The sequence below is a fragment of the Capra hircus genome, chromosome 15 (genome assembly GCF_001704415.2).
Source record: "Capra hircus breed San Clemente chromosome 15, ASM170441v1, whole genome shotgun sequence".
Lineage (NCBI taxonomy): Eukaryota > Metazoa > Chordata > Mammalia > Artiodactyla > Bovidae > Capra > Capra hircus.
In genome coordinates, this window is record NC_030822.1 from 74,359,503 (window position 1) to 74,384,555 (window position 25,053).

General features: G+C 38.3%; 1 protein-coding gene across 1 annotated transcript in view; it reads left to right on the top strand.

Moving 5' to 3' along the window:
* ARHGAP42 (Rho GTPase activating protein 42) overlaps positions 1-25,053 on the top strand; it is a 331,634-nt gene that overhangs the window by 249,685 nt on the left and 56,896 nt on the right. Inside the window, exons 7-11 of the mRNA XM_013969404.2 lie at positions 11,064-11,168; positions 13,214-13,343; positions 19,413-19,513; positions 21,203-21,312; positions 23,775-23,853. Of these exons, the coding sequence (XP_013824858.1) occupies positions 11,064-11,168; positions 13,214-13,343; positions 19,413-19,513; positions 21,203-21,312; positions 23,775-23,853 (525 nt within the window). The remainder of the gene's footprint in view (positions 1-11,063; positions 11,169-13,213; positions 13,344-19,412; positions 19,514-21,202; positions 21,313-23,774; positions 23,854-25,053) is intronic.

Genomic DNA, 25,053 nt, shown 5'->3' on the forward strand with positions numbered 1-25,053 from the left:
GATGACCCTAGACAACTGGACTGAAAATTTATTTTAATTCCTTAAAAATTAGAAGAAGAAAACAAGAGATTTTTCTTCACGTTGGTAACGATGATTGAGTCCGTGAACATATCTGTTCATTCATTCACTTGATCTTCCATCCTTCTTTCATAATTCTGTTTTAAGTTGTCTCCCGAGGCCACAGGTAACTGGCCACTTTTCATGCAGAGACAAAGTATAATGGTTAAGTGACTATAAGTTGAAGTTTGGCCTCAGTCTTACAGCTCTGTGAATTTGAAATGCTTTTCCAATTCTGTGATCCTCAGATTTTTATCTGTCAGTCGGGGATAAACTTTGTGTGTAGTTCCCAGAATTGTCACATCTGATGCAGGTAATGCACAAAGTACCTGGTTTGTCATAAGCACCAATAAGCTAGTGTGAGCTAGCACATGGACTGTTATCACTAGATAAGAAAACAAGAAGAGAAACTTGACAAGATCTCTAGATCTTCAACTAGATGAGTCATTTATCTGTGTGCTTCAAAGCCAAGTAAAGCTTTTTCAAAACCACATTTTTAATTTTAACATGCTTCAAAATATGCATCTAGATTCTATAAGAACATTTTCACTTTATTTTTTTAGACTTCAGTCTTTTTGTATTATGTTTAAACGTCATGTGGAAAAGTGAAAATAAGCAATTAAATATAAACTGAAGCATGCTCCTTTTAATACTCATCCCTTAGACTGCTAAATTTATTTTTACATCATTGTCTGAAAAAAAATCTAAGGTAATTTAGTTAACATGCTTTAGCTCTTTAGCTTATTATATCATGAATTATACTTATAAAATGCTTTTTAGCTTTTCTAATAGATGTGAATAATTTTGAAACTGAACAACTACTTGCTAAGTTCAAAAGGTCTCCCAGATAGTATGTAGACCTTCAAGTCCTGAAAGCAAAAGATTTTGTGTTCATTTTCAATATAATTGGATAACCTTAGTATAGAAAATTTAGAGTAGATTAAAGTGAGAAAATAAGACAGTATTATTTTTTTTTAAAGATATTGTAGGACTAAAAGTTAGATTTCTATTCTGCTGAAAATCTAAGTGCAGTCATTCTAAAAAAATGAAACAATAAAGCTCTCCTCAGGTTGCATACATTTAAATAAAAGCTTGTTAGTCTTTGGTTTTAGTTATAGGTACTGTTACTGAAAGTTTGAAGTTTGCAGTGACTATTAGACCATGAAGAATTTTGGAGAAGTCAGAAAAATGCATTCTATCTATTTAACTGACTCAATCTCTTATACTTCATTTTAGAAATCCATCATGTAAAGGCCTGGTCTAAACATAGCTTCTACTGGATTTTATCACGTTGATGGCCATGTTACCTTCTTCATTCCCATTTAGTTGAAAAGATAATCTGACTATTCTTTATTGCCTTGTTTCTTCACCAAAGAAGTTTCAGCTATGTTTCATTTGAATTCCATCCCCTTGAAATATTGGAAATTCATCTTTAGGAACTCCAGTGAGTCTTCACTGCTGAGGCACTGTATAGCCATGACTTCAGAAAGTTTTGGCTTTTTAATTAATTGAATCTGTGTTCAAAGCTGTTCATTCATTCATTCATTTGTTCTTCTATACTTTTTCATTGACTTGGTGGTCCAATGGTTAAGAATACACCTGCCAATGCACGGAACGTGGGTTCAATCTCTGCTCTAGGAGATCCCACGGGCCTTGGGGCAACTAAGCCTGGGCATCAGAACTACTGAGCCCTTGAGTCTAGAGCTGGTGCCCTGCCACAAGAGAAGCCACCACAGTAAGAATCCTGCACACTGTAACAGAGTATTAGAGTGGGAAAGACTAGAGATCTCTTCAGGAAAACTGAAGATACCGAGGGAACATTTCGTGCAAAGATGAGCACAACAAAGGACAGAAAAGGCAAGGATCTAACAGAAGCAGAAGAGATTAAGAAGAGGTGGCAAGAATACAAGTGTCAGAAGAACTATACGTAAAAGGACATAATGACCAGATAACCACAATGCTATGGTCACTCACCTAGAGTCAGACATCATCGAGTGTGAAGTAAAGTGGGCCTTAGGAAGCATTACTACAAACAAATCTAGTGGAGGTGATGGAATTCCAGCTGAACTATTGAAAATCCTAAAAGATGATGCTGTGAAAGTGCTGCACTCAATATGCCAGCAAATTTGGAAAACTCAGCAGTGGCCACAGGACTGGAAAAGGTCAGTTTTCATTCCAATCCCAAAGAAAGGCAATGCTAAAGAATGTTCAAACTACCGCACAATTGCACTCATCTCACACACTAGCAAAAAATGCTCAAAAGTCTCCAAGCCAGGCTTCAGCAGTAGGTGAACCAAGAACTTCCAGATGTTGAAGCTGGATTTAGAAAAGGTAGAGGAACCAGAGATCAAATTGCCAACATCCACTGGATCATAAAAAAAGCAAGAGAGTTCCAAAAAAACATCTACTTTTACTTCATTGACTATGCTAAAACTTTTGACTGTGTGGATCACAATAAATTGTGGAAACTTCTTCAAGAGATGGGAATACGACCACCTGACCTGCCTCCTGAGAAATCTGTGTGCAGGTCAAGAAGCAACAGTTAGGACAGGAATGGAACCACAGACTGGTTCCAAATTGCAAATGGAGTATTCAAGGCTGTATATTGTCACCTGCTTATTTAACTTCTCTGCAGAGTACATCATGAGAAATGCTGAGCTGGATGAAACACAAGCTGGACTCAAGACTGCTGGTAAAAGTATCAAAAACTTCAGATATGCAGTTGCTAACACTCTAATGGCAGAAAGCAAAGAGGAACTAAGTAGCCTATTATTGATGAAAGTCAAAGAAGAGAGTGAAAAAGCTGGATTAAAACTCAACATTCAAAAAATGTAGATCATGGCATCCAGTCCCATGACACTTCATGACAAATAGATGGGGAGAAAGTGGAAACGGTGACAGATTTTATTTTTTTTTAAATGGCTTCCCTGGTAGCTCAGATGGTAAAGTGTTTACCTACAATGTGGGAGACCCAGGTTCAATCCCTGGGTCGGGAAGATCTCCTGGAGAAGGAAATGGCAACTCACTCTAGTATTCATGCCTGGAAAATCACATGAACCAAGGAGCTTGGTGGGCTACAGTCTGTGGGGTCGCAAAGAATTGGACATGACTGAGAGACTTCACTTCCTTTCTTTAGTTTTTTGGACTTCAAAATCACTGTGGGTGGTTGACTGCAGTCATGAAATTAAAAAACGCTTGCTCCTTGGAAGAAAATCTATGACAAACCTAGACAGCATATTAAAGAGCAGAGATATCACTTTGCTGACTAAGGTCCATATAGTCAAAGCTATGGTTTTTCCATTAGTCATGAACAGATGTGAGAGTTGGACTATAAAGAAGGCTGAGCACCAAAAAATTGATGCTATCGAATTGTGGTGTTGGAGAAGACTCCTGAGACTCCCTTGGACAGCAGAGAGATCAAACCAGTCATCCCTAAAGGAAATCAACGCTGAATATGCAATGAAAGGACTGAAGCTGAAGCTCCAATACTTTGGCCACTTGATGTGGAGAGCCGACTCATTGGAAAAGACTGTGGGCTGGGAAAGACTGAGGGCGAGGGAAGAAGGGAGCGGCAGAGGATGAGATGGTTATATAGCATCACTGACTCAGTGGACGTGAGTTTGTGGAAACTCCAGCAGATGGTGAAGGACAGGGAAGCCTGGCATGCTGCTGTTCTTGAGGTCGCAGAGTCAGATGGGACTTAGCAACTTTGCAACAACACACCTTCTCTGATTATTACCCTCTTTGACAAGTTGTCCCCTGTGCCACACTGACTGACCTCTTTCCATCCATGACTCTTTTTTCTTCGGTTTTCTCATTCATTGCATTAGATACTGATACTTTTTCATTCCCATTCAATCCGTACATTAGACTTAAAGCACTCTGTGGTCATTCAGAAGCTATCCCTTGCGATTTTCTCTCTATTTTCCTCCAAGTAAAGAATAGCAAAAACCACAGGATTATCTCCTAGGCCAGACACGTGTACAGGATGAAAATTTATGCCTTGCCTGTGCTCTAGTTTTCCAGTCTTCTTGGAGATTTCAGTGGCCAGATGTAGACGTCTATATAAGGCTTTGATCTCTTTTAGTACATTATGATGCTCTGTTTATGAGAAGTGTTTGTATTTTTTAAAAACACTCTTATTGGGATATAATACACATGCTCTTCAGTTCACCCAATTATAATTAGTTTTTGTCTGTGGTCTGAGGTAGGTGTCAAACTCCATTCTTTTCCATGTGGCTCTTCAGTCATCAAAGAATTCTTTGTTGTAAAGACCATTCTTTACACATTGTATGATCTTGGCACCCTTGTTGAAAATAAGTTGTTCATAGATATCTGAGTTTATTTCTAGACTCTCTGTTTTCTTCTGTTGATGCATGTGTCTGTCCTTGTTCCAGTATCACCCTGTGTTCATTATTCCAGTTCTGCCTAGTTTGGGCATCAGTCGTCTGAAATAACTGGAATTACTCCAGATTGCTTCAGAGGCCTGCGCCTTACTCCCATGCTAGCTGCTGCTGCTAAGTCGCTTCAGTCATGCCCGACTCTGTGTGACCTCATAGACGGCAGCCCACCAGGCTCCCCCGTCCCTGGGATTCTCCAGGCAAGAACACTGGAGTAGGTTGCCATTTCCTTCTCCAATGCAAGAAAGTGAAAAGTGAAAGTGAAGCCACTCTGTCTTGTCCGACTCTGCAACCCCATGGACTGTAAGCCCATCAGGCTCCTCTGCCTATGGGATTCCCCAGGCAAGAGTACTGGAGTGGGTAGCCCGAGAACACTGGAGTGGATAGCCTATCCCTTCTCCAGCATATCTTCCCAACCCAGGAATCGAACCAGGGTCTCCTGCATTGCAGGTGGATTCTTTGCCAACTAAGCTGTGACCTGGTGATTAATCAGCTGAGAAATTGTGAATAAGTTATTCCTTTGCTGACTTGCTATGGTTTTGCTAAATGATTCAGTTCAGTTCAGTTCAGTCTCTCAGTCGTGTCTGACTCTTTGCGACCCCATAAATCGCAGTTGCCAGGCCTCCCTGTCCATCACCAACTCCCGGAGTTCCCTCAAACTCACGTCCATCGAGTCAGTGATACCATCCAGCCATCTCATCCTCTGTCGTCCCCTTCTCCTCCTGCCCTCAATCATTCTCAGCATCAGAGTCTTTTTCAATGAGTCAACTCTTTGCATGAGGTGGCCAAATACTGGAGTTTCAGCTTTAGCATCAGTCCTTACAATGAACACCCAGGACTGATCTCCTTTAGGATGGACTGGTTGGATCTCCTTGCAGTCCAAGGGACTCTCAAGAGTCTCTCCAGCACCACAGTTCAAAAGCATCAATTCTTCAGTGCTCAGCTTTCTTCACAGTCCAACTCTCACATCCATACATGACCAATGGAAAAACCATAGCCTTGACTAGATGGACCTTTGTTGGCAAAGTAATGTCTCTGCTTTTTAATACAGTATCTAGGTTGGTCATAACTTTTCTTCCAAGGAGTAAGTGTCTTTTAATTTCATGGCTGCAATCACCATCTGCAGTGATTTTGGAGCCCCCCAAAAATAAAGTCTGACACTGTTTCCACTATTTCCCCATTTGTTTCCCATGAAATGATGAGACCAGATGCCATGATCTTTGTTTTCTGAATGTTGAGCTTTAAGCCAACTTTTTCACTCTCCTCTTTCACTTTCATCAAGAAGCTTTTTAGTTCCTCTTCACTTTCTGCCATAAGGGTGGTGTCATCTGCATATCTGAGGTTATTGATATTTCTCCTGGCAATCTTGATTCCAGCTTGTGTTTCTTCCAGCCCAGCATTTCTCATGATGTACTCTGCATGGAAGTTAAATAAGCAGGATGACAATATACAGCCTTGACATATTCCTTTTCTTATTTGGAACCAGTCTGTTGTTCCATGTCCAGTTCTAATTGTTGCTTCCTGACCTGCATATAGGTTTTTGAAGAGGCAGGTCAGGTGGTCTGGTATTCCCATCTCTTGAAGAATTTTCCGCAGTTTATTGTGATCCACATAGTCAAAAGCTTTGACATAGTTAACAAAGCAGAAATAGATGTTTTTCTGGAACTCTCTTGCTTTTTCCATGATCCAGCGTATGATGGCAATTTGATCTCTGATTCCTCTGCCTTTTCTAAAACCAGCTTGAACATCTGGACGTTCATGGTTCATGTATTGCTGAAGCCTGGCTTGGAGAATTTTGAGCATTACTTTACTAGCGTGTGAGATGAGTGCAATTGTGTGGTAGTGTGAGCATTCTTTGGCATTGCCTTTCTTTGGGATTGGAATGAAAACTGACCTTTTCCAGTCCTGTGGCCACTGCTGACTTTTCCAAATTTGCTGGCATATTGAGTGCAGCACTTTCACAGCATCGTGTTTCAGGATTTGAAATAGCTCAACTGGAATTCCATCGCTTTCTAAGGCCCACTTGACTTCCCATTCCAGGATGTCTGGCTCTAGGTGAGTGATCACACCATCGTGATTATCTGGGTTGTGAAGATCTTTTTTGTACAGTTCTTCCGTGTTTTCTTGCCACCTCTTCTTAATATCTTCTGCTTCTTTTAGGTCCATACCATTTCTGTCCTTTATGGAGCCCATCTTCGCATGAAATGTTCCCTAGGTATCTCTAATTTTCTTGAAGAGCTCTCTAGTCTTTCCCATTCTGTTGTTTTCCTCTATTTCTTTGCATTGGTCGCTGAGGAAGGCTTTCTTATCTCTCCTTGCTATTCTTTGGAACTCTGCATTCAGATGCTTATATCTTTCCTTTTCTCCTTTGCTTTTCACTTCTCTTCTTTTCACAGCTATTTGTAAGGACTCCCCAGACAGCCATTTTGCTTTTTTGCATTTCTTTTCCATGGGGATGGTCTTGATCCCTGTCTCCTATACAAAGTGACGAATGATTATTCATCTATTAATGCAGTATCAGTTTTTACTTTTGATCAGTTTGTTGCGGTGATTAGGTAAATTGATTGTAAAACCCTTGCGAATCATAGAGTGCTATATGAGTTTTTCCTGAAGGTAAAAGTGCCTTTCTTAATATTAAAATCTAATCTACCTACTGGCTTATTGTTATTGACATTATCATGTTTAAAGTTTTAGGTTTACTTTAAGGTAAGCTGAGACAATAGTCTTTTTCCTACCACCCCACCCACCCTGGCACATTGAACAAAGAAAGTGACACAGTGGAAATGCAATTCCTAAAGACTGTCAGGCTGCCCTGTTAATTTTCCTTGATTTAGCATCATGGAATTTGTTAAGGATAAAATGAACTAAACATTTAACTTTGCCACCACCTAGAGGCAATTATGTCATACATGCTGTCTTGATTAAACTTTTTCAAATGCTGCTTCCAGAGTAGATGTGGAACAAAAGTAAAAGGTGGAAAACTCTTTGTATATAATTTTTCTCTACGCCCTAAAGAATTGTCCTCAGCATGCACTGTGAGATTAAAACATACTTGTTTACTACTAAGCAAAACTGAATTTTACCAGAAGTTGCCAGTAGAAAAAGTATCTCAGGGAATTGGGTGTCTTATAGGAATATGTACTGCAGATGTTCTTAAAGTATCTCCTTTGTAAGTTGAATTCTCTATACTTTGCATAATATTACAATAGTATCTTTCTTTTATGATACCCAGTGCCTAGTAAGACAGTAGAGACATGAAGAAATGAAACAATATTACTGCAACAAATTCATAACTACTGTGCAAGTATTTAGAAGGCTACTGTTGCCTAAGTATATACTTCAAAGGCTTTTTCTTATTTTGTCTCTGAAAATCTCTAAATTTACATGTCTATGCCATGGTTAATTAGAGGTGTTTTAATAGTATTTTAAGATACAGTTCTTTTAAATTGGGTCACAATATGTGCAGACTATATATCTTAAATTATTGAACAATTTAATAAATGTATGTAGCATCCTTTTACTAAAGGGTTATCTATTAAATCTTTAGTTTCCCTAATAATTATTTGTTGATATAAAATTGACAGCATAAAATAGTTCTAAAATTACAGACAATGTATTTTGATACGTCATCAGGAACTGTTGAGTGAAGAAAGGAAATTCCTTAAAATGTAACAACTTAACACCAATTTGGAAGTATATGCTTTCCAAAATGTGTATGATTTTGTAAGAAGTTAACTTGTTTAGGAAGAGAAGCATTAGATCATTGCAGAACCAGTATTTAACTGTTGGAAATCATAACACACATACCAATTGATTCTTGACTGAATCCTCCTTCTTCCCCAGACAGAGGAAATGACAGGATATTATTCACATATGAAGATGATTTCAAACTGTGTTTCTTTCCTCATATAAAATAAAAGTTTACAGACATGCTATTTGAATTAGAAAAATATTAGCATCTTCTCAAATCTGTTTTCTAACTTTACTGTAGGAAGAAGTTGTGGGAGAGATTGAATTGGTGGACATGTGTATGGAATAAAATCCTGGGAAATTAAATGAAAAATTTAAATAAATTATTTTTAAGCTATAACATTTCATATAAATGACCATGTCCGATAACTGCATGGACAGCTGCTCTTTACAAATAAAAACATCATAAATAATTGCATATGAATGTGGGATTAGAAAGCTAGGGTCGTAGAAATTGTGCTTTTGCAAAGAAAATTTTATTCTAACTCTTACATGAAAAGATCTGTATGTAGCTCCATGTTTTTGCTCAACTCTTGCTTCTTTTTTGAGTTTTTCCTGCTGCTTGCCAAAATACTGTCTGTTTATTACATAAACCAGTACTGCCACCTCGTGATCTTTTCCTGAATTTCACCTGGCCATCCTTATTCGTTCTCTTTGGGTACTTCTTATTTCTGGCTTACTGGTTTAGTATTCCTCACATCTGTACATTTTTGATCTCCGACTTCTGGTTAGAATCTCTTCTAGGGTTAGTTAGTTAGTTGCTGTTAGTTGCTCAATCATGTCCTACTCTCTCTGACCCCATGGACTGTATACCCAACAGACTCCTCTGTCCATGGGATTCTCCAGGAAAGAATGCTGGAGTGGGTAGCCATTCCCTTCTCCAGGGAATCTTCCTGATCCAAGGATCAAACCAGGGTCTCCTACATTACAGGGAGATTCTTCACAATCGGAGTCACCAGGGAAGCCCATTACCCTTTGGACCTAACAGAAGCAGAAGATATTAAAAAGGAGTGGCAAGAATACACAGAAGAACTATACAAAAAATATTTTCATGACCCAGATAACCATGATGGTGTGATCACTCACCTAGAGCCAGACATCCTGGAATGGGAAGTCAAGTGGGCCTTAGGAAGCATCACTAGGAACAGGGCTGGTGGAGGTGATGGAATTCCAGTTGAGCTATTTCAAATCCTAAAAGATGATGCTGTGAAAGTGCTGCACTCAATATGCCAGCAAATTTGGAAAACTCAGCAGTGGCCACAGGACTGGAAAATATCAGTTTTCATTCCAGTCCCAAAGAAAGACAATGCCACAGAATGTTCAAACTACCGCTCAATTGCACTGATCTCACACGCTAACAAAGTAGTGCTAAAAATTCTCCAAGCCAGGCTTCAACACTATGTGAACTGTGAAATTCCAGATGTTCAAGCTGGATTTAGAAGAGTCAGAGGAACCAGAGATCAAATTACCAACATCCGTTGGATCATCAAAAAAGTGACAGAATTCCAGAAAAACTACTTCCAGAAAAATCTACTTCTGCTTTATTGACTATGCCAAAGCCTTTGACTGTGTGACTCACAACAAGCTATGGAAAATTCTTAAAGAGATTGGAATACCAGACCACCTTACCTGCCTCCTGAGAAATCTGTAGGCAGGTCAAGGACCAATAGTTAGAACTGGACATGGAGCAGCAGACTGATTCCAAATCGGGAAAGGAGTACATCAAAGCTGTATATTGTCACCCTGCTTATTTAAATTATATCCAGAGTACATCATGAGAAATGCTGGCCTGGATGAAGCACAAGCTGGAATCAAGATTGCCAGGAGCAATATCAGTTACCTCAGATATACAGTCCATGGGGTCGTGAAGAGTTGGACACGACTGAGTGACTTCACTTTCACTTTTCACTTTCATGCATTGGAGAAGGAAATGGCAACCCACTCCAGTATTCTTACCTGGAGAATCCTGGGGACAGAGGGCTGCCATCTATGGGGTTGCACAGAGTCAGACGTGACTGAAGCGATTTAGCAGCAGCAGTAGCAGATATGCAGATGACACCACCCTTATGGCAGAAAGTGAAGAAGAGCCAAAGAGCCTCTTGATGAAAGTGAAAGAGGAAACTGAAAGAGTTGGCTTAAAGCTCAACATTCGGAAAATTAAGATCATGGCATCTGGACCCATCACTTCATAGCAAAAAAGATGGGGAAACAATGAAAACAGTGAGAGATTTTGTTGTGAGGGCTCCAAAATCACTGCAGATGGTGCCTGGAGCCATGAAATTACCACTTGCTCCTTGGAAGAAAAGTTATAACCAGCTTAGACAGCATATTCAAAAGCAGAGACATAACTTTGCCAACAAAGGTCTGTCTAGTGAAAGCTATGGTTTCTCCAGTAGTCATGTATGAATGTGAGAGTTGAACTATAAAGAAAGCTGAGCGCCGAAGAATTGATGCTTTTGAACTGTGGTGTTAGAGAAGACTCTTGATCATGGGGTCGCAATGAGTCGAACGTGAGAGAGCGACTATACTGAACTGAACTGTGTTATTTTCACGTTTATTTCCATTAATTCTCTCCTGGATATTTTGTCAGTGCATTTGAAGAGTAGTTAACATGACAGCTGTCCATGACAAGACCTAAAAGTTAAATCACGTCTGCCAAAAAGGAAGTAAAAATTAGGTTCCATGGCTTCCATTTCATATCTGTAATTCTAGTGCCAACTTAGTTGAGGATATTCAAAACTTACCAGCTAGAGGAATTAGAATGAAATATGATTTCTCTAATTTATTTTATTTGATGATCATCCTTTTTAGAAAACACATTTTTATGGTTTATTTTTTATCTCTTTATTTTTGCAGCTTTTATCGTTCCTTCAGGGTTTATTTACTTTTTACCACGAGGGATATGAACTCGCCCAGGAATTTGCACCATATAAACAACAGCTGCAGTTCAACTTGCAGAATGTAAGACTATACCTGTTCTCATTGCCTCTCCTTCGTTAATCAGATGATCCCAGGGCAACTGAGTTATAGCCAAGCTGAACTTATCTGAGTACAATAAAGCCTCACTCATTTAGAAAAACCACTTAATAAATTTATTAACTTTTTAAAATAAGAGCTAATCTCATGTTTGAAAATTATATACTGCCAACTTTCATGAAAATGAAAATATCTGAGTGCAGAAACCTTGGAAACTGTTACCTTTATCTAGTGTTTTCATTATTTTGCTGAGTGACCCTAGGCATGTTGTATTTCCTGAGAGGGCAGTATTTCTGTATTTGTGAAAGGGACTTTCACAATGGACTTTCATGCTCTGTCCCTTTCCTCCCTGAAGCTGTTTATTTTATAGCTGATATTTACTGTTTTCTAAAAATAAATTTAAATGTGGCTTTCAAGCATCCATAAAAGCTGCTTTAAAGCTTCAGGGAGAATTATTTAAAAACACCCTATTTCTGGGAGAGTTTATTTTGTAAAGTTGTCCAGTAAATCCTTTTAATATTTGATTGCAGTTATACGAATTCTGATTTACATGTACTGAATACCAGTTACACTTTAAAAAGCTAGCCGATCCATTCTGTATTATCAAATATGTTGTTCCATTGCTAAGTCATGTCTGGACTCTTTGCAACTTCCTGGACTGCAGCACACCAGGCTTCCCTGTCCTTTCACTGTCTCCCAGAGTTTGCTCAAACTCTTGTCCATTGAGTCGATGATGCCAGTAACAAAATCTTAATTGTTGACGATTTTGTGTAAATGAAGAGTTATTTCTGAAACCGTGTCTGGTACTCTAGCTAAAATAGTTTATGAAGGTTTCACTTAATATTCTATAAAAAGCATGCCTTTCACTCCTTACCTGATTTTTGCCATTGTAAAGATGTTCAGCAAATAGAAATATGTGTTCAGAGCGTACCATGAGAAATAAGTAATTGCAGTTATTCTACTTTGTTGCATTTAGCTTTTTATTTAACCTAGATTTTCTCGCAGAATCAATTTCACATGCAATTCATTCCATTGTTTTTCAATATGGAATCCATTTGGGCTTTCTCAGTAAATATTAAAAGGGAAAATTATAAACCCAAAGTATTTTTATTACTTCCATATTAAATGCAATTGCTGTAAGATTCCTGGGATTTGAGAACAAGAGACAGGTGAAGTATTGGAAAAAATTCATATCCTTATGTTTTAAAGGGAAAAGCAGCAAAAGTGGCAATTAAGAAAACTTTCCCAACTTTACCTTGAGATTCAGATCTTTTATTAGGGACCATAACAGAATGATAATCATCACTGCCTCACAGGTTGGTGATTATTCTTATGTTTCCAAGTACGTATTGTTGAGATAATATGACCTGAATGCAAAATTGATATTTATAGAGAAAAGCCATATACTTTCTATATCTTAAATAAACTTGCTATGGTGTAAGTAAATTATTTCCTACAGTAGAAGACGTTAGAACTTGGAAACCTATTCATTTTTATGTGTTAATTTATGCATTGACCTCCTGATAACTATGTTAGGATTTCGGGAAAACAAGGTAGGTGATATTTCTTCAAAGAGGTGTTTGGAATAAAAATGATGAACCTTTTTCTTGATAAGTGCCACATATATCAAAACTATGTGAATTTATTTTAACCCTCAAAACAAACTAAGTGGCTGTGTATCTGCTTCTTTTATCTTAGGTATTATGGGGTATAAAATGTTATTTTAATTACTATCTTATATTTGTAAAGCTATAAGTTGTTCTCTAGATAATGTTAAGTGGGAAATTGGATAAAATACTCACATACACAGATGCAAAGAGAAACATGCAGGAGGTCATTCAGAAAAGTTTCACTAAAGCAATTCAAAATTAGAGCATAGGATTCAATGTAGATGGTGATGGATATGGTAAACAGTCCTGAAAGAGTCAAGGTTATCCTTTGCACCATTTATAGTTTTGAAACCTTAGACTGGGTGTTCCTCAAAACTGGTAGAAAACACTGAATGAAATTGTTGTTTCCGTTTACTAAAGACGAGGAATAATTTTGAAAGTACTCGACAAGAGGTAGAGCGATTGATGCAGAGGATGAAGTCTGCCAATCAAGATTACAGGCCACCCAGCCAGTGGACAATGGAAGGCTACTTGTATGTCCAGGAGAAACGTGAGTTGCAAAGATGTAAATTAATGTCTCTTAAGATCAACCTTCTGTTTCTATGAGACGTGAGTTGGTTACTTGCTTTTCCTTTAAGAAGGAAGACTGAAATTCCTAACAGCTTTATCCTATATGGTCTGCTTGGCCAGCGACTATCACTATATGTGGAAGTTTTTCCACTTTTCACCATTGGATTCTCTAAGCTAGTATGTTGTTGAACTTGGAACTTAGAATTTTCATGATGATACCGTAACATGAGTTCAGTTTTAGAATTTAATTATGGTGCCTGATCTCAATGCAAAGTTTCATGGAGAATTAAAACCCAAAGCCTTATCAGATGAATCATCTTGGTGACTTTGGTAGTGGTTTTCCCCTTCAGCAGCATTATTTCATTTAATTCTGTGCTCTGACAGTTTTCAGGAGTAAATCTGGCAATTACATAATATCAAACTGGCACTGTTTACTTCCTGGTGTTGGGAAATAAGCTTCAGATCCAATAGAGCATTATTATAATTGCCTCACACTGAGAAAGTTTTTCTCACAAAAGTTAATAAAAGCCATTCAAACTTGTATAACTAGAGTCCTTTTTTGTCATTAAGTGGAACCAGTGATTAAATTAACTCTCTGTTTCAACCCAGAATGCCCTAAAGCACTCCCTTACTCTTTGTGTTGAAGGAACAGTTGTTTGCATTTCCAGTGCATCATGGGCCAGGGTCTTCATAAAACACAGAATCACGTGCGTGGATTGTGCAGTAATCTCAGATTGCTCTAAAAGTTGGTAAACGCCTATTTTCACTTTCTGTAGTTTTTCTCACACATGTGGACTTGAAGACAACATGGAGTAACATTGCCCTAAGTCTCCCCATCTCTAGACAATAGATCATGGTAGTTTTCTTGAAGACATTATGGTTAAAGGGTTTGAGATATGGAAGCTGTAGATGTTGACTGCGAAAGTTTTGGGGGCATAATGCAAAGTGATCACTAATATGCCAAGGTCGTTTATATTTGACATGATCGGATGATTGTCATTTGTTCCCTAACAGTACAGAAGCAGATAACAGTTTGATCCAGTAGTCTCAGCAAACATTTATTACTACACTGGTGATAGTGGGCTGCTGACTCAGGGGATCTGGTTTTAGGATTTTCCTTCTCATAGCTATCTACCTTGACCAGTCTACTGTTTTCAGATGTTAAAATGATGAATCTAATGTCCTGCCTTTATAGTCTACAATTAAAATATAATAAATAGGTTTTTCAAGAATTTCATGAGAAAAGACCAATTCATTGATCATATATGCAAGAGTGTATGGATTTAACTCAGGACCCTAAGAAAGAGTCTACATACTGAATAGTATTTCCATATTTGAGAGCCTCAGTGTGAGGGTACATGGAGAGATACTGTGCCTAGTGGAGGAATATGTGGATAGTGAGGCTTGTCAAGTCTGCATCTGGTAAAGGAGGTGCAATCCTGTTGCCCAAAGATTTTTTATTCATTGCAGCTCAGCAGTACTTTATTTCTTGATGTCTCCCCTCACTCCTATTGTTAACACAGTTGCTAAAATCATTGTGGATATACAATATCATGTTCTAATCAAAAAAGCTTTGGATTACCTAGCAAAATTCTTGTATTCATAATCTTCACATATGTCCTGTTCAGCCACGACTTGGTAGCCCATCCATTGGATTGTGCCAAGGTTTGCTTACCTATTCCCCAGCTGTTGGACATTTGGATCCCTGGTGGTACAGAGGTTAAAGCGTCTGCCTGCAATGTGGGAGACCTGGGTTCAATCCCTGGGTCGGAAAGATCCCCTGGAGAAGGAAATGGCACCCCCTCCAGTATTCTTGCCTGGAGAATCCCATGGACAGAGTAGCTTGGTGGGCTACAGTCCACGGGTCACAAAGAGTCAGACGCAACTGAGCAACTTCACTAAAAGCATAAGCCCTTTAATAATCTGGGGTCTGGATGCATAGACAGAATGCAGTGTTTTATGCCCCTGTCTGATGCTGATATCTTGTATTCTCAGATACCTGACTTCTTCTCTGAGTCAGTCTGAAATGATCATAAAGCCCTCTGTGGCACTGACCTTTTCTCTGAGAGTTCCTGTCCCTCTAACATCTGCTTTTAGGCTACAGAACTCAGGTAAATCTTTAATTCCAGTGTCTCTGTAGCCTGGGACCAAATCTGTCTATCTCCTTGATAACCTGTGAGCCTATACCTTCTCTCCATCTCCATAGTCTTGCGCTGGCCTCCTTACTGTTCTTTTTTGCCTCCAGGCTTGTCAGCCTCAGTCCTTTCTCAGAGAGCTTACAGCAGCTTCCTCTGCAGTGCTTGCTTGGTTGTGCCTCTCCTATGATGGCTGTGGTCAGGCATGGCATTCAAGGCTCCCCTCTATTTGTAGCATCCTCTCTTATGACATTCTTCCTGTTCCCAGCACAGTGTCCATCTCCATTTTACTCTATATCTGCCTGTGCTGTTTTTATAGCTTTAGTGAGGCACACTTGGCATGCAATAAATTGCGCATATTTAAAATGTACAGTTTGATCAGTTTTGCTACGTGTATCTACCTATGAAGCCATCACCACAGTCAACATAACACATGTATTCATCACTCCAAAAGTGTTATTTTGCCTCACTGTAATCCCTCACTCCTTTCATTCTCACTTACCATCCTCACTTCTTCCTTTTGCCTAGGATTTAAAAAGGAAAATGAATGGGATTATATGCTTTGGAATTATTTTTCTAAGAGGAAAAAGTACTCAAAGCCCCTTTCTTCTTGGAATCTTTGAGAGCATTTATATTAAGAAAATATGACCATTTCACGAAGATACATTGATTGTGCTCTTGCTATCACAGAGTAAGTCTTGTGGAGAACAAAAGAGGAGATGAAGAATATGGCTCCAAGATGTTTATTCAGTTGTAGGAGGTACAAGACAGATAGACTTACACAGTTAGCAACCAGTGATCAATAGTAAATATCAGAGCTGTAAACTGATAAATAGAGATGGATGTAATGGGATGGTAGCAGATGATTGCTATTTAGACACAGCACTCCACTTCATCTGAGTATGTGGTTTGTATGTTACCCACCTCCAGGTATACAGTGAATTGCATTCGGGTAGATTCCAGTTTAAGCAGGAAGAGCATGGGGTCCAGAGTCAGACAGAACTATATTGGAGTTTTATGCCACCTGTTAACTGGATGATTCTGCATAGGCAACTTTCTGAGCTCAGTCTCCTCATTTTTAAAAGAGGGGTATTTATATCCAATCTCATATTAACATTGTAAGAATTAGAGGTAATGTATATGGAATGTCTCTGTTATCAGTAGTGGTGCATAGTAATACCACTGTACTTCCAGGAGCCCTTCCTATTCTGTGCAGTTTGTATTTATGTCATTTAATTCTTTAAACAACTCCTGAGAAGTATCGTTCCTCTAAAAAGAACAACTCCAACCACATGCCCTCTTGATGAAGAAAGCAGCACCATCTGCTGCTCTTAAGCTTTATTTTCTTTTATGTAAAATGCTCTTTATAATGTCTGACTTTAAAAGTTCCTAGATAAAATGTTGACACTTAGTAGGTATCCAGTGAATGTTAATTCCCTCCCAATCCACAGGCATCATCCCAGCAACCTCAGATGATCACTGGATAAGATAATTAAACTTGTTTTGGTTTGAAACTTCAGAGCTGCAATAAATTTTATTTTCCCAGACTTTTTTTTAGGGACTTCAGAATCACTTGCCTAAGAACATCTGCCGTGGCCTGGTGCCAAGCAGCTTTAAAGAAAGCAGCATGTGTGTGCAGCACACTTGAAGATCAAATGCATGGGGTTCTGAAGTTAACATAGAGGCAGGATGAAACATCTTGGGTCTAATAGGTCGTCAGAGTGTTGCAGCAGCTTTATTTAAAAATTATAGCTAATATTGCTTCATAAATTGCTTCTTAAGAAATAAAATCACTATAAAGATTTCTATCCAGCCACTCTCTACTAATCAACTCTTAAGCCTTTAAGTATTTTACACCACATGTAACAGAGTTATCAACAAGTATTATTAAGTATTACAGTGTGAAATAGTCCCAAAACAGAATTGAAGTTAATTGCAGTAACCCTTTGTGATTACCAAGTACGTAGCTGCACCCCATAATTTTAAAGTCTGGAGTGGTTTAAGTATTAAAGCTACATATGACACCAAGGGCACTATTATTACAGAAAAAAATTCAAATGGCTCATGAAACACTTTTCTCAAGAGGTGCATTTTCACAATTCTGTTTCTTAGTGTTGAATACATTGTTATAAAACACAGCCGGCAATAACATTGTATATAATTGTTGCTAGAGAGATCCAGGTGTTAATCCAGATAGGACCCTGTGTGAAGAAGCTTTAGGAAACAAGCTCCATTTTCAACCTACTCAGCCCACTAGGGCACTTGGGTGCAAGATAATTGGCTTTCCCTGTGGGAAAGATGAAGTCTTCTACTGAGGTCATGAAATAATTGAACTCGTGATTTATCTGTTTGCCCAGGTGAAGCAGCATCAACCCGTTTTTAAGGAGAACACTGGATGACAGAGTGGTATGCAGTGGGAAAGGGTTGCATACCCCAGCGAGGTTATATTATATGGAGAAAAAGATAGTGAACATTATATATGCATGCATGCTAAGTTGCTTCAGTTGTGTTTGACTCCTAGGACTGTAGCCCACCAGGCTTTTCTGTCCATGGGATTCTTCAGGCAAGAATATTGGAGTGGTTTGCCATGCCCTCCTCCAGGGGATCTTCCCAACCCAGGAGTCAAATGCACATCTCTTACAGCTCCTGCATTGGCTGGTGGGTTCTTTACCACCAGCACCACTGACCCCATGGTCTGTAAACCCACTAGGCTCCTCTGTCCGAGGGATACTCCAGGCAAGAATACTGGAGTGGGTTGCCTTTCCATTCTCCAGGGGATCTTCCCGACCCAGGGATCAAACCCGGGTCTCCTGCATTGCGGGCGGATTCTTTATTGTCTGAGACACCAAGGAAACCCTTCATTTTAAAGAGAGATTTGAATTTAATATTTTTCAGATTAGTGTTAAAAGGGAACAGCTCTGTGGTCAAAATTCTTAGAGAAAGATGAATAATTCATTCCGTCATTCATGAAATCTTTAGCAACTATGTGTCTGGCCCTGTTCTATGGATTAAGAATATGCTATTCCACAGAACATCGCTTGTTCCTTCTCTCATAGAGCTTTAGATTCTAGTGATGGATGCAGACAATAAATAGGATGAATTAGTAAAGTGGTGATCATATATGTGTTAACTGCTGAGAAGAAAGTAAAGCAAAAAAAAAAAAGAGAGATAAGAAATGAAATGTCATGGTGAAGGTGTGATATTAGCTATCTCTACAGAAAAGGGCCATATTATAAAGGTGACATTTAGGAAAAATCCTGAAGGAAGTGACAGTGTAAGTCATGCAGGCATCTGAAGGAAGAGTCATCCTGTGAGTGGAAATGCTCTGGGGTAGAAATGCATTCTCCACGTTCAGAGATCAGCAGGGCCCAGTGCAACTAGCATCGAGTGTAGGAGGAAAAAGGCAGTAAGACCAAAAATATCCTTCTATCCAGATCATTTGGAGCCTTCGGTTTATATCTCGGGAGATGTGGGAAATGACTGGAGAGTTTTGAACAAAAGGATGAAATAACCTGGCTAAATTTTGAGCAGGGTATTTCTGGCAATTTCAAAAGTAGATGACAAAGGAAGATGTAAGGAGACCTGTTACAGCACCTCAGACTGTTCCTTCTCATCCTTCCCACATCCATGGGTAAACCACTTTCACAGACGAGATAACTGAAGCCAAGAGCTAAAGTAACTCTTGAGTTTACCAAGTACGTGTCAGAGCTGCAAATTAAGCCAAGTTGTCTGGTTGCAAGACACTCTACCCTACACCACTGTAGCTCCAGTCTGGCCTTTCTCACTCACAGTAAGCATTACTGACTTGCATGGTCTATGGAAATCCCCGGTTTTACTTCATAGCATCAAAAACTGCGCAAACTTAGATGCAACTCATATATTAACAGTCTGTATCGTTTGTTTCCTTTCATTAGGACCTCTTGGTTTTACATGGATTAAACATTATTGTACATACGATAAAGGAAGTAAAACTTTTACAATGAGCGTTTCAGAAGTGAAATCCAGTGGGAAAATGGTGAGTCATTTTTTTTTTCTATTGTTTTTTAACTGAACTTGTTATTTAAGTAATGGAAATAAAAATCTTTTGTGCTTATTTTTCTAATAAATGTGTTCACAATTTTTAAAAATTGAAAAGTCACAGAAGTTTTCTCTCACTTTAAATGACCTTGATGACTTAAAAAGAACAGCCAGTACTTCTTTTTCACTTTGGCCGTGAATCTTTATAAGCAGTTACATTACACGTATGGACACCTTGGTGAATGGCATCTCACATTCCTGGCAGCAGAGTCGTTTGTGGTATTGGTTTGCCAGCAGCCCACAGAGGTTGTCAGGGGTGGGTTGAGGCTCTCGGAGTCCGCCTCTTTCTTCCTGGTGGTTTCCTGTGGGAGCCCGTGTTTGTCCCTGCATCCCACAGTCCCTGCAAGCACTGAGTCCTTCTTACTGAAATGCTGGCCAACAAAGTTTCTCAAAAGAAATCAGTGAGTGCTCATTTACCCTTGAAGTCAGTCAGTCACTGAATGTCTCACATGGGTGGTGAGCAGTACAAACTAAGTGTACTTTGTTTGCAGAAGTGCTGCAGAGTGCAGCACCTTTATTGCATATAGTTTGCAATCTTTCTGTGAGTTAAGATATGAATATGGCAGACGCTGAAGCCTACAAATAAGATGACTGAGCCATCATCTGAGAATCCTAGAGCTGGAAGTTATCCTAAAGATTATTGAGGCTCGCCTCCTTTTAACTGACTAGAAGATAAAGATGGTAGAAAGTAAGTGACTCCCCACCTAATTTGTGGTATAGATCATGGAGTAGTAAATGTTGCCCTAATTTAGGCACATATTCAAATATATCAACTGAAACTTACTGTGCTTGGGCATTCAATAGAGTCTAATAATTCAAAGTGACAGATAGGAAGTAAAGAAGAACATACCAGAGAAAAAGAAATCTTAGATTGCTACCATCACAGGAAGTTATTAAATGCTGTAATCACACCTTAGTTTCTGCTCAAGTTTTCGTAAGAAAAGCTGTTGCCCAGAAGTGAGTTCATCTGACAGTAGTGAGATAATAAACAGACTAAGCCAGAGTTCTATTAATAAATCTATAAGATTTGCAACCAGAGATAATAGAATTAACCAAGCATTAGGTAAAATTGAATGGCTTTTCAGGTATAGAAGAGAATTATGAATTGAGCTTATGTTGGATTCTGTCCAAAGAGGTTTAGTTTCAGAAGCAAACTAGCAATTGGTTACCAGCAGAAGAATCACATGGTATGCGTGATAGTAATAACGTTATAACAAGCGTCTACTAGAGCTTTATTATTTTGGTAACTCTCTTGAGATTTGGAGTCAACTGTCAGCTGTCATTTAATACTCCACAGCTCTGATTCACATATATACACATTATAGTATAATTTAACATGATAAGTAAATATGTTGAAGGGTGCTAGGCACAGAATTCTCAGAATTCTTTGAATAAAACATATATATGTGATTAATTTAGTAATAAGTTGTTTGGTGTATTACAGTTGGGAAGTTAACATTAGCCAGACATCTCTGTATTAATATTTATAGAAATAGGGCATGAATATGATCTTTATACATAAACTGTACTCTGAGTTATTTTAATATGGAAACTTTAGATGGTATATTTAATATATTTCAGTTCAGTCTGTCATCATGTCAAAAATATGTTCCACCTCTTGTTTCAGAATGGCCTTGTTACTAGCTCACCAGAAATGTTTAAATTAAAATCTTGTATCCGACGAAAGACAGATTCAATTGATAAACGATTCTGCTTTGACATAGAAGTGGTCGAAAGGTTTGAACTTTTCACTTTCTGTTTTTTAATTTGGTTTAGATTACTTTTTTTCTGTGTATAGCTCTAAATATGAAACAGCATAAAGTGCTTGTTTTTCAGTCTCTTTTTAAAAAAGCAATATATGTTTAATTCATTCTCTCACTTGTTTATTCAATAAATATGGATTACATGATGCTTTCAAAAAAATAAATTGGACACAGAGTGCTACCAAAGGGTAATGTCACGCAGCGAAGAATCTGAAAAAATCACACACTGTGGACTAGGGTCCCCACCCAGTGAAGGAACCTGACAGCATGTTCACGGCTCCCGGGTCAGCTTTCGGTATGGTTTTGAAGCCTAGCGGCCTTGTGCCAAAGTATAAAAAAAGCCTCTGCTGCACTTGCCGAAAGCCTCCTTCGGCCAGTGAAATTCCGTGCCTTCCACGCACACAGCGCTCTTCTGGGCATTCTTAGTCACAGGATATTGGGAGAGACATAAAGGCTGTGCAGCCCAGCTCGTCATCTAACGGAACTGCTTAGCTGTACTCATTTATCGTTTCAAGTAGAATAGAAACAAAGTCAGGAAAAGTATGTATGTTTCTTGATCTCTGTTGTATTCCACAATCTATTCTTCCCCTATATTACCACCATGCTTCTGAATACTCTAGCTTTGCGTGTGAATCTATACCACATATATATATATATATATATAACATTCTGACATACTGTATACACTGTTATATACCATAGCTTACATATTATAATTATTTAGTAAGACATGGCCCCATTCTTATGCTTCTTTAAAACAGTGTTAGCTGTTTTGGCCCTGTGTTCTTATACTTTGTAGATCTGCTGAGCAAGTTTACTTTTCTCTCCAAAAATTCCTTTGGGATTTTTGACTGGGGTTCTATTAAGTTATTAGAATAAAAATGGTGAATTGAACTGTCCCTAAGATTTTATATATCTTTTCTTTCCCCCATTTTATTTTTGGGTGTCTTCTTTTCATTGAAATTTTGAATAGAATTCTTTGGTTAGTAGAAATGCTTTTTTGTTTTATGGTTGAAACTGCTGTGTAAAGACCAGTAATTTTTTTTATATATCAATCTATGTCCATTGGCTTTAATAATTTTGTGATAGGAACGTCTTGATTTTCTATGTAGATGAGTACTAACATATTAGTGATTTTTCTTTTTTCAGTGCTTTCTAGATATATAACCTTGGAGCACGCTGTTAAACCCTGTGCTTCAGTTCTTTTCATCTGTAAAACAAGGCTAGTCACTACGCACATCAAAGGGTTGTTGTGAGGAATAAATAGGTTAATGAAGGAGACGTAACAGTGCCTGGTACACAGTAAACAGCCTAAAGTATTGTTGTTATTACTGCTGTTTTAAACTGGCTTAAATTACCCAAGATAAAATTACTTTGATCTTTATAATCGGTTTATCCATTTCTTATCAATATAATGATCCATTTTCGTGTACCCATGAAGACATATCCCTTTCTCACAGTTTTAGCTCATTCTAGGCTTGTAATCGGCTTCCCCATTACACAACATTTAAATGAGATTTCCTTCTTGTTTACCTTGTCACAGAGCCCTCTACGTTTCTGTTTATCCTATGAACAGCTTGCACAGTTCATTAGGTTAATTTCACTTTTTTCCTGTATTTTCTGTCGTTGTCTTCATATTGATTTCATCTCTCCCTTTGCTTGCTCTTTCTTGAAGCACATCCTCAAGTAGCTAATTCAGAATGGGTGCATGGGAGAGAGTTGTTTTCTAAAGTGTTAATGATAATACTGTGATCATTGTATAAACACTTTGGTCTTATTTTCTTCTGTAAAATTAGTTATGGTATAAGGCTTCTCCTATTGCTATATGAAACTGAAGTGGCTCAGTCATGTCCGACTCTTAGCAACCCCAGGGACTGTAGCCTACCATGCTCTTCCATCCATGGGATTTTCCAGGCAAGAGTATTGGAGTGGGTTGCCATTTCCTTCTCCAGGGGATCTTCCCAACCCAGGGACTGAACCTGGGTCTTCCATGTTGTAGGCAGATGCCTTACTGTCGGAGCCACCAGGAAAGTCCACATTGCTATATATTCATTGTAATTATTTTTAGTGACTATATGATAATACCCTGGGTCATATTCTTAATTATTCACATCTTATGGAATGTTTAGGTGGTTTTGAACTTTGATGAATGTCGCTCTGTCATCCTTTTCAGCCATTTTAGGGGAAGTAGTTTGAGACTAGCCTCCTTTGGACAGTCTTATACCTAAAACACTTAGGATTTCTTTTCAATTTTTTAATTTCTTTATTCTTTTCTCTCCTATCTATATTATTTTCTCTTTTCATTGTTTTCTCTTTCCTGCTTTTTCTTCAAATTTTACTTAGTTAACTAAGAATTAATTAAGAATTTAAATAAACAGCATATGTTTAAAGGCATAAATAAGTGAATTGAATATATATAATACTTATTTTTAATAGGCATGGGATCATCACATTGCAAGCCTTTTCAGAAGCTAATCGAAAACTCTGGCTTGAAGCCATGGATGGGAAGGAACCGGTAGGAATATGACACATTCTCTAATTTTGATTTTATTGTTCTAATAATTGCAAAGTACATCTAAAAAAATTTATATGCCTATGTATAGTATATTTGAAAATATTAAAATAGCAAATCAGGAGTAGAGACTCTTGAATTTGTTTTTCAGGGAGACTTCTAGGACTAATTTAAAACCCTAAAATTACTTTTAAAAAGTAATTTTATTTGGCTACATTGATTGAATTGCTTTGTTTTGCTAATAGTTCTTGAGTGTCTACTCTTTGCAAGGCCAGTGTGAGGTTTTATGATCAGTATGATGAACAAATTTCAGGGTAACCTAGACCATGGGTTAGAAGTCTCCTTCGGGAAAACTTTGTAACTCTAATAGATATTTTGATGTTGACATAAATTTACTTGAAATGATCAGGGAGGCTTATATAAAAAAGGGAATATGCCACTGATGACGTCTGTGACGCCCACAGCACTGAGTGCTTAGAGGGATGAGCACACAGAGCCAATAGAAGACACCAGCCTGTCCCTGGAAGACTGTCTTTTAAATGGCAAAGAACTTGTGAAAAGTACCTGTGCAACAGCAGAGCTACACAGAGTGTGGACCCTAGACTTTGAGTCTATCCTACAAACTATTACCAGGCTACACTGAGTGCAGAGATTATGATTAAGGATCTGGAAAATTTTGTAGCAATTAGAAGTCATTTTATATCTGTTGAATTTAATAATAAAAAAATTTAGACTGTCTATTCTTGATTGTTGATTACATTTACACTTTTTTTTTTGTAATTTACAAAATTATCCATCAGTGACAGATTAAAAATTAAAAACAAAGCAACTTGTCTCTTTACTGCTAATAGTTGAGAGGCAAGCCCTGACCTAGAGGAAATTTAGAAGACAGTGTGATAGCTTAACAAGCACAAGTTAGGTACATGCTGAGAAAAAATGCTAAGCAGGTAATTTGAGGAGGAAACAATCAGGTGCATCCATCGTGAGGTACTTCCTGAAGAAGGGAGATTGTGCATTGTGTTAGAGAATAGAATGAGATGCTTAGATCCAAGGGAAAGGGGTAAACCTTTGCCCAGGGCAGGACAGCAAGGGAGGAAAAGGAGTGGGAGGCAAGATTGGAGGAGGGCATTGTGCATACAGTAGTGGTAGGACCTTGAAATCAAGACACTCCCTTTGTATATCACTGAACCAGTATCACCCTGG